This window comes from Gymnoscopelus braueri (genome assembly GCF_963280865.1).
Source record: "Gymnoscopelus braueri genome assembly, chromosome: 9".
NCBI classification, from domain to species: Eukaryota; Metazoa; Chordata; class Actinopteri; order Myctophiformes; family Myctophidae; genus Gymnoscopelus; species Gymnoscopelus braueri.
This window is the reverse complement of record NC_137610.1, coordinates 21,647,465-21,657,998: the sequence shown is the minus strand read 5'-3', so window position 1 is coordinate 21,657,998 and position 10,534 is coordinate 21,647,465. Positions and strand designations below refer to the sequence as shown.

General features: G+C 43.2%; 1 protein-coding gene across 1 annotated transcript; it reads left to right on the top strand.

Annotated features, from left to right (window-relative positions):
- Nucleotides 1–779: 779 nt before the first annotated feature.
- Nucleotides 780–10,250, top strand: ldha (lactate dehydrogenase A4). Its single transcript, XM_080437171.1, has 8 exons — nt 780–935; nt 4,216–4,341; nt 5,242–5,359; nt 5,880–6,053; nt 6,571–6,744; nt 7,141–7,258; nt 8,370–8,493; nt 9,084–10,250. The coding sequence occupies exons 2-8, from the start codon at nt 4,216–4,218 to the stop codon at nt 9,246–9,248; spliced, it is 999 nt and encodes a 332-aa protein (XP_080293297.1). The 5' UTR covers nt 780–935; the 3' UTR covers nt 9,249–10,250.
- The last annotated feature ends 284 nt before the right edge of the window (nt 10,251–10,534 follow it).

Sequence of the window (10,534 nt, the reverse complement as noted above, 5' to 3'; positions counted from 1 at the left end):
GTTATAGGATGGGTAAAAATCAGAAGACGAATTTCACGTATGTGAATATACATACATATACAGTGAAAAAAAAACACTCCAAGGAGTGGGGACTATTCTACTATTCTATTAAAGGGATATTTCACTTTCAAAAAAACGTTTGGTCATTTTATCGTCTACTCAGGCTTTTGTGAGCCCCCCAGACAGTTTTTAAGTTGCTTGATTCAGTATTTAGATATTTGATAATCATTTTATCAGACATGCCCCCTTCCTATACAAACCCATTATAACTTCAAACTCCAGTTTTAACATGTTAGATTCGTCAAAAACACCCGTCCTTGGTTCTGGTCACTCACCCTGCCCTCCTAATACGTGAGGGGGCCGTGTTTTTTCGATAACTTTTTTCATTAATTTTTTATATTTTTTTTGGAAAATTAAAACAATTAAATACATTAAAAAAATTAGATTAAATAAATGAAAAATCAAAAACGGTCTGGGGGGGGCTCACAAAAGCCTGAGTAGACGATAAAATGACCAAAAGTTTTTTTGAAAGTGAAATATCCCTTTAACCCCTCAAAGAGGTCTTCGGTCCCTCAGGGTTCCAAATGGACCCGTACAGGTCTAACAGGTCTTAAAGTAATGGAGATCCTTAAAACTAAAACATTTGAGAATCACTGCAGTGCATTAAAGACTGTAAAAAGTAGGCTAGTACACAGGCTGCTGCCACCATAGTGCGCTTAACCGCATCCTGGCGCAGCAGTCACGTTGCCTCGAGTTACGTGACATTTAACACGACACGTTGGGCCGGTGGAGACCCACCCCGTCAGCTCTTTAAAAGCAGGGATCCACCTCCACTAGAGTCACTGCATCCACACACAGCACAGGCTGAGGGGTCCAAGACATTCCAACTCACATTATTCACTGTTTCTACATCCACAGACTAAACCAAAACCAAGGTAAGACATCTGGATAATAATAATAATAATAATAATAATAATAATAGTTTTTTGTTTTTTTTAAAGGCTACAATAACCTATAATAGGCAAATAGAACAATATGAAATGTTGTGTATAATTATTAGGCTACCGTTAGGTTATAGGTGTTACTTTTACCAACGCAACAAGTTATATCTAGGCTGGGATGCGAAAGTTGTTGTTGTTTTTTCCCCCTATTATTGCGATATTATAGTAGCACGTGATGATGGATGCTGCAATATTGCATGACGGAAAGTAATCGATGGGCTTGAGAGTTGTGAACTTTTGAAGTTAACGTTAAACTAGCCTTGGATCAAGACTATCATAGATGTATTTTTTATCGAGTCTGACTTTTACTTTCGGATTTATGATATGCAAATGTCAAAATCGTTTAAAAAAAAATACATCAATGTCTTGACGTTAAGCAAAGCTAAGCAATCATATCAGTGATGCTGGTATTTGTACTTACACAGTAGACATCGTGTACTCTATACTAGCCTGTATCATGTTACCATGGCAAGCCTACGTGACTGCAGTCAGACTATCATCCAGCCAGTTCCTCATCTGTGCTGAAGAACCACACCCACCTGATGACTGCTGCGGACTGTAGGATGTATGTTGTTGCGAAACTTGCGATATATATATGCGTCGCGTTCCTTTTGGCTAGAGACACCGTAGGACTACGGCGATCGGTCAGTTAAATTGCGTAAAATTAACTATATAACGCAGTTGAATCAATCATTTGGTCATATGTTTTTTATACGGAACTACGGATCCAGGATCTTCGAGCCTTAATTTGGTTCTTAGTTCATACAGTCAGACTGACTGTCCACAAGTGTGTAGACCTACTTGGCACACACTTGGCATTCACTGTTCATCTAGTGGTGAATCAGTCCAGTTTTTCCAGTTTGTTGCGAAATGCCAGGAGGTGATGGCAGACAAAACTAAGAGGTGTGGCTGATTATGCTTTTTTTTGGGGGGGGGGGAATCTGTCAAATTATTAGTGAAAACCCCAGTTATCACCTCTGCCTGTATGTGAAAATATTTCAGAAAGAGAAATCCTACATGGTCATCATGTGGTCTGGACTAGTGGAGTAATGTGAATGACCTATAATGAACATCAGTCACTTGACACTTGACACTTATCAGTCCACAGTGGCAGAGCCCTCATGCACCCCTTGGTTTTAAAGTCGACTAAATGTCAAAGTGTCCTGGGAGACATGGTCCCAGGTCCCCCCAGGGGACATAACGTTTTTAGTTCTGCGGCGTGCACGTCATACAGTAGGCAAGGTCACAGAAATGTGATAAAGAAAGAAGCCAGCACTCTGTAATGCCAGCACTCCTTTTCAAAAATGTATTTACCTCACCGGGTACAGTCCCAATGAGGCAAATAGATATTTGAAAAGGTCATGGCTTCTTTCTTTTCAAGTTACATCCCTTGGCCTCTCTCACTCAGCAATAATATGACTTGTAGTTTGTTGTGCACCCAGTGCTAATAATCCCTGCAGTAATCCCATAGCCCATTCACCCTCAATAGGACTGACTTGTTCTTACAGGTTTTTTGGCCATGTTTCCTCAGCAGCAGAAACAGGAAGTAACCACAGAGATGAACATTTTGTCCTGTTGTAATCCTGTACTATAGGCAGACAATGGGAACTCTTACAGCACGACCCCCACCCCCACCCCCCACTGTGGCTCTGCTCGGGGCAGTGGTGGGAAAAGCAACACCACAATGTAGAAAGTAAAAGGCCCGTATTCAAAAATGTGTTGAGTGAAAGTACAAAAATATTGGCATCAAAATACACTTATGATGCGTTGTGAGCTTGTAGATTTGGCTTGTATGAAATAGGGCTTAATTGGTTAATGTATGTTTTGTAATAAATAATAACTAGTAACTACAGCTGTCAAATAATTGTAGTGGCCCAAAAAGTACAATATTTGCCTCTGAGATGCGGTGGAGTAGAAGTATAAAGAATAAAAAAATGGACAGACCCAAGTAAAGTTAAAGTACCGCTAAATTGTACGTAAGTACAGTGCTTGAGTAAACCTACTTAGTTTCTATACACCACCAGCTCTGACTAAGGGTTTACAGCTTGCTTGCATCCCCCTGACGGAGACAGATAATTGGATGACTGGATAGTAGTAGGTGTGTGACTGTCCTACTTCACGTATCCTTAGTGCCAGTGTGTGCTAAGCCATGGAGAAGTGGTCTTAAATAACCCTCCCTGGAAGGTATTATGACAAATTAATAAGGATTGCTACTCTCCGCTATACGTGCTTGTGTCCACACAACGGCAAAGCACACAGCGGCAAAGCTGCCTAGTCATGACAGTGATGTACGTACTGTAAGTTGGCCTGTGAGCACTCAACCAGGAAGTACAGTATAAATAGCAGTGTGTCACTGAAGGATGTGCTGTGCTGCACGGCAACAGGCTGCCGCGCTCCGCCAGCCAGGCATAGGTTGCCATGGAAACTCGCACGGGTGCCTTGGTGGATGCAATAAAACGACATTGTATTTCCTGTTCAGGCTCACGTGAAAGCCTGTCTGGCAAGTGTCTGAAGTATATAAGACACCAAAGCTGTTCTGCGGGAAACTCCTTAGAATGGAACACTTCCCCCTGTGGAAGTGTCATGGAAAGAGAACACTTGTCTTGAGTTTAGTGAACTTTAGTCACACAACTAGTTTGTTCGTTTGACTAAACTCAAGAGTGACTAAAAGAAAGGAAGGCAGAATGAGAAAGTGGAAGGGATGACAGGAAGTCACATACTGTACAGCCTTGTGTAGGCCTGTTAGCATTACATTATTAGGCAACAGCATGCCTGTGCCCACTGGCATGCGTTGCTTAACTCTCCATTTCCCTCTTTTAAGCTCTAGTTTTTTGTTATTTTTTTATTCAATTTCTCCTTTCCTTTATTTTGCCAGTCTCTCACCTATCTCACCATCCTTTTTTATTTAAAATGGTAAATTGTGCGTTCATATAGCGCCTTTATCTAAAGTGCTTTACAATGTGCATTACATTCACATATTCACGAGTGGGGGGGCATGTGAGCCATGCAAGCAATTGAAGGTTCAGTGTCTTGCTCATGGACACTTCGACAGTAACACTGGGGGAGCCGGAGATCTAACTGGGAACCTTCCGTTTTCCCAAGCAGCCACTCTACCTCCTGAGCCACTGGCGCCCCTACTATTTCTCCTCGTACAACGCTCACATTTACTTCTCTGTCTCACCGCCCACTCTTTTCTGCCTCCTCTGTGCTTCAGATGTCCACCAAGGAGAAGCTGATCACCCATGTGATGAAGGAGGAGCCTATTGGCTGCCGGAACAAGGTGACAGTGGTGGGCGTTGGCATGGTGGGCATGGCCTCCGCCGTTAGCGTCCTGCTCAAGGTAAGACAGCAAAAAAACACACAAGATATATGGTTGGGCGATCAACCGCAGTGTAAATAGTGATACTGATATGTCCTAAAGGGATTGTCAAAATGTTTATACATCAAATATTGGCATTTGATATGTCTCAACGATGTCACGTTTTCCCTAAACCCATTTCATAATGAAATTGAGAGTTTATCTCCCTGTGTTATATTTCTTTATTTACTCAAATCAGATTTCTGATTAAGTGGCCCCATTCAGGGAGGTTAGGTCAACCTCCCTGAATGGAGGTGTGCCCTTATCCCATAGCTCATGTGAGGGAAATCACCCCTTGTGGTTGATTTGGAAGAGAAAAGTGTGAGGCCTATGTTGCTTTCACACTAGCAGCGACAAAGTAACAGCTACAAGCTGACGCCTGTCACTCGTCGCTGAGGGACAGGTGTGACAAAAAAAAAAGATGAGGTGCTTGAACTTTTTTCAATGCTCCAATGACGCAGTGAAGCATCAATCAATCATTATGTTTTTGTTTCACCATTTCCACTCCCCTTCTATCTCTCCCCAAAAATCCCGCTCTGTTCTGCAAATGGAAGAAAAACTCATGCAGTTAACCAGTTCCCTGTGCTGTTTATCCCTACCCTCATTTACACAGTGTAGCTTGAGCAACACTTACAACGGCGAGTCTGCAGCAACATAGCGGGCAAGACGTTGATGTTTTGTAGCTTGTATCGCCACTAAGTGCGAACTCAGCAGTAGAGAAACCAGACCACAGATCTCAATGTTAAATTTACAATCAGAAAGTTACAAAGGAGACTGCTGGGTTTTGGACACGGGGTCAACGTGGTTTAACGTAACTTTTATACGTAAGATGTTTGTCCAGCCAAAGATCAGGATGACCGTATGTGTGTGTGTGCTAATCAGGACCTGTGTGACGAGATGGCCCTGGTTGATGTGATGGAGGACAAGCTGAAGGGTGAAGTCATGGACCTGCAGCACGGATCCCTCTTCCTCAAGACACACAAGATTGTGGCCGACAAAGGTGTGCAGACAGACTATCCACCTGGGTGACTTAGGAAAATATCATCTGTACAAAACCCCCCAAAAGCTTTTTATTATCATGTTATTAGCTTTTTAAACACATTTAATCGTGGCATCCCTATTTTGGGCGTGACGTTATACTTATAGGCAAACATTGTCAAATTTTTTTTTTTAAATTGGCACAACTTTTCAAATCATTTAATAGCAAAAATAGCATATCTACAATGTGAGCTTGTAGATCTGTTATTTTCTCTATTTGTCATATACGATGTAGGCCAGTGGTTCTCAAAGTGGGATCCAGGGACCCTCAGGGTTCCTTGAGGGGGTTCCAAATGAGCCCTTACAGGTCTGTAACTCTGAGAGTGTACAAATGGAACCGAGTGGAACCATTCAGTTCAGTTCCATTTGTACACTCTCAGAGTTATGGGGAGTCCTTCAAATAAAAAGGTTTGAGAACCACTGATGTAGGCTAAGCCTGCAAAGTTTAATGGAACGCATTCCATTATTTGTCCCCTTTCCAGACTACAGCTGCACCGCCAACTCCAAGGTGGTGGTAGTCACCGCCGGAGCCCGCCAGCAGGAAGGCGAGAGCCGTCTGAACCTGGTGCAGCGCAACGTCAACATCTTCAAGTTCATCATCCCCCAGATCGTCAAGTACAGCCCCAACGCCATCATGCTGGTCGTCTCCAACCCAGGTGAGACAGAGGGACAGGTGGTGTCTATGAGAGGAAGACATCTTGTCTCAGTGCAGAGCAGGCTTATTATAGTTAACTAAAACTAATGAAATAACAAGAAATGTAATCAGATTGAATTGAATTTTAGTTAACAGAAAAATTAGGCTTTACAAAAAAACTTTTGTGTTTACAAAACAAACTAAAATCCAATATTTTTAGGTGTTCCAGTTTTAAGCCATAACTGTGTCAGAAAATGGCAAAAAAAATATATAAAAAATATCAGCTCAATAAGCTCACGACGTGACGCATCGCAACCCATTGTGAGCTTGTAGTTCTGCTATTGTTGCTATTTTTCTGACCTTGTTCAATCTCATCCCTGCATGATTAATCCATATTACAATAAAAAAAACTAACACTAAAACTAATGAAAACGCTTTGAAAACAAATCAAAACTAAACAGAGAAATGTGGATTGCTGATGAACAATGCAAAATTATAGCAGATCCTAAACCGTTGTCTCCTTCTGTCACCCTCCACAGTGGACATCCTGACCTACGTCGCCTGGAAGCTGAGTGGCTTCCCCCGTCACCGCGTCATCGGCTCCGGCACCAACCTGGACTCCGCCCGTTTCCGCCACATCATGGGAGAGAAGCTCCACCTCCACCCCTCCAGCTGCCACGGCTGGATCGTCGGAGAGCACGGAGACTCCAGTGGTACGCAAAAACCTGTGACCGACTTTCTGTCAATCTGCTAGTGCACGTCATCACATCTCTAGCGATCTCTTGGCGGCTGCTCTGTAGTATATTTAGATAAATGAATGAAATCATATTAATTTGTGAATGGTCTTAGTCGTATAGTCTTAGTTGACTGATAGTCATAGGAATTTGTCCACTAATTGACTAGCTGATTTAGTCGACAAATCTGCGCATATGATCATGCACAGACCAGCCTTTTCAGGTTACTTAACATTCTAATGTTGATTTTGCAGGAGATTGTTCAAGAAATAAGTCAGCAAAGTAATTAACTAACAAATCTTGGTGGACTAAGACCAAGGCCAGCAGATGTTTATTGCGTTGATAACTCATCATCTCTCTCTCTCTCTCCATCAGTGCCCGTGTGGAGCGGTGTGAACGTTGCCGGTGTTCCCCTGCAGGCCCTCAACCCTAAGATGGGCACAGATGACGACCCCGAGAACTGGAAGGCAGTCCACAAGGAGGTGGTTGACTCGTGAGTTGAACCTATGCGACTTCACTATTTGTTGTGCAGGGAACCCCTATTACAACTTTAAGTCCTAAGTACACCCCCCGACACACACACACACACACACACACACACACACACACACACACCGCCCCGAGTGCCTGGATCTGTTCCTCTCAGCCTGAAGTCCTACATGGAAGTCATTTCTCATCCAGCCACAGTTAATCAGATTTTCAAAGCAATCATGCGCGTAGTACATCCTGTACTGATGCAAGACTGTGCTGTCCACTTAGCACACCATAAAGAAGACATATCACAGAAGTAAATATTTAGAGTTGAATCTGGGTCCACAGTTTGCCATTCATATAAAATTACAACGTACAGTAGGACATACAACATTGTCAGGGGCTCTAAGGAATCCAATGGAGTCGATAGGAAAGTAGATAGTAGATGAGGAATTCAGACCTGGGAGCTAAGCCAAAAGGCATGAAAGGACTTGTATACTCTACAGTGTGTAGATCACTGTCTATCAGTGACGGTGGTGGTTAGCAGTGCAATACAGTATGTGTGCAATAGTAGTTTATATTTATTAAATTAAGAGTACTGGAGGCTGATCAAAGGCATGTTAACTTTTTAACTCGGAAAGCGATTGTTACCGAACCAGTGACCGTAGTAGTGAGCTACTCACTCGTTCACACGTGGTGGCGAGTGGTGACAAAGCACGTCATTTTCAATGGAAACCAGCAACATGAAGCTACAAACTGGCGCCAGACAATTGCTATGTGATGGGTTTGACGTGCTGCAAAAAAAGTTCAGTTCACCTTTTCCAGTGATGCAGTCAATCAATCATCTGTTTTTGTTTCACCGTTTCCGCTCCCTGTCTCGCTCCACACAATTCCTGCTATGTTCCGCGGAATGGAAGAAAAACATATTTTTTTATAAGTCTACGCCTTTTCATGTACACAGTGTGGCTTGAGCAACACTTCAAACAAGCCGCTACTTTGAATGCGGCATCGGAATGAAAGAATCATTAAGTCATACAACAATTGCAGCAGCTTATTTTTCTCCTGGCCAGTCAGAGATACTTGCTATTCTCTATTCTAACTTGCTGTTTTTTACTTTGTTTTGTGTGCACCAGAGCCTATGAGGTGATCAGGCTGAAGGGCTACACTTCCTGGGCCATTGGTATGTCTGTGGCTGACCTGGTTGAGAGCATGCTGAAGAACCTCCACAAGGTGCACCCTGTGTCCACCCTGGTCCAGGTGAGAAGACACTCTACCCACACAAATGATACACACTGTTTCTCAACGTCGGGTCTGGGGACCACCAGGGGTTCGAATGTAACTCTGAGAGTGTACAAATGGAACATTTTAGTTCCATGTGTACACTTTCAGAGTAAAATAAACTCAGTGCAGATTGGGGTCTTAGAGATAAAACAAAAGAAAAAGGGAAAAAAGTATTAAATGGGGGTCCATGGCCTAATGCATATCAAACTGGGAGTTCTTGCATTGAAAAAGGTTGACAATCAGTGATTAAGTAGAAAATATCATCTCTGTCTGGTGGAAACCTCATGTGTCCAAAACTGTTACTTTTCAGGATTCAAATTCAAAAATAGCAAAAGTAGCAGATCTACAAGCTCAAAACGTGTTGCTTCACGCCGCGTTTCGAGCTTGTGGATCTGCTACTTTTGATACTTTTGTGTGACGCGGTAGTATGATCAAGTAGGATGTTAATTTACGAAAAAACACAAAGTTAGAATATGGAGATAAAGAGGTTTCTGCCTGACGGCAACGATATCTCTAGACGTTTCTCCTATACTGACCCCGTTATGCCTCCTCCATCTCTCCTTCAGGGCATGCACGGAGTGAAGGACGAGGTGTTCCTGAGCGTCCCCTGTGTTATTGGCAACAGCGGCCTGACAGACGTCATCCACATGACGCTGAAGCCCTCTGAGGAGGCGCAGCTGGTGAAGAGCGCCGAGACCCTGTGGGGGGTGCAGAAGGAGCTCGAATTGTGAAGAGCCTCCCCCCCTGACCTCTGACCTATACCCCCGTCCACCCACCGCCCCCACCCCCAGAGTTGAGGCCATTGACTCGACCGTATTAATGTACCTCTATGTATCCCTGACAGCGCTAGGCGAAAGGGACCTCTGAATATCTAAAACGGTGTCCGTTTAGCGTGTGGCTAAAGCAGTGGAACCTAGATATTATAGTGGACAGTTAGGTAGACGATTCACAGGTGTCCTTTTCCTTCTCTGTCCCCCCTGTCCCCCCCTTCCTCCATGACTGAATTTTCTGAAACAGACCTCAAACCTATATAGCCTTATAGTTCAGTCTGTTTCTCTTTTGGATAGAAGGGGGGGCGTCTTTGCTGTCACGTTTGTATACAGATTGTAAGGCCTTTGCATAATGGCGTAAAATTATGCTTAAGTATGTCTGTGTACGTATCATTGTGTACTGTTGCTGCTTCCATGCACTCCTTGTACGTCGCTGATATTTAATTAGCAATCTGTGATTGTCGCTGGTAAGTTTTTTGTTTTGTTTTTTGTTTTTTGTCTGGAGTATAATGGAGGCATTCCATGGTCTATGCAGAGGACTTCTCTTCCACTCCCAGCTATAACAACACTGCAGTTTATCACTAGGCCAATATCCTGTGACACCAGAGTACCTTACTCCATACCATTAAATAAACTGAACTGCCATCATCAAGCTCAACAAAAGGATAACAAAGAACTGCTGGCAAAGAATCATCTAGGTTATGAATCATAACTTAAGATTTACAATCCTTCCCGATTGTGCTTGTGCACATTAAATAACACTCAAAGATTATTTTATATTATTTAAACAGGCTTCACCAAGATGTGAAACCTAGAGTATTTGTCCAATAGCATGGCCAGAGTTGGGACACCATAATCCAGTCACATGACTTACAAAGGCACTGTCTATACTTGTCATGGCGGCTGGATGTTGACTTGTGCTCTCTACCACCAAATAAATCTATGACCAGTATGATGATACAAGTCTCTTTTGTCTTTTCAACTGTACCAGCATGTGCATTATGTGTCCGCTTAGAATGCACTGACTCGGCTGCTCTCAATACACAACAATAGCTCTGACTGGTTTTCGGGCAGGTCACCGGGGTCACAAACCTATGTAGACGGGAGATGAAAGTGAGGCCAACATAAACACCTGTCATCACATGTTTAACGCCCATAAGTAACACCACTGTGCAACGTCAGTCAGTGTAGCCTTGGCAACTGCTGGATTTCATAACCGTGCATACCAGCCCTGCGTCATTCTGTTT

Bases quoted from the DNA above. Each gene is read 5' to 3' on its own strand.
- ldha (XM_080437171.1), top strand. From the start codon at position 4,216: ATGTCCACCAAGGAGAAGCTGATCACCCATGTGATGAAGGAGGAGCCT. The intron at 6,054-6,570 runs GTGAGACAGAGG...CACCCTCCACAG, and splicing joins GCTGGTCGTCTCCAACCCAG to TGGACATCCTGACCTACGTC. The intron at 8,494-9,083 runs GTGAGAAGACAC...TCTCTCCTTCAG, and splicing joins CTGTGTCCACCCTGGTCCAG to GGCATGCACGGAGTGAAGGA.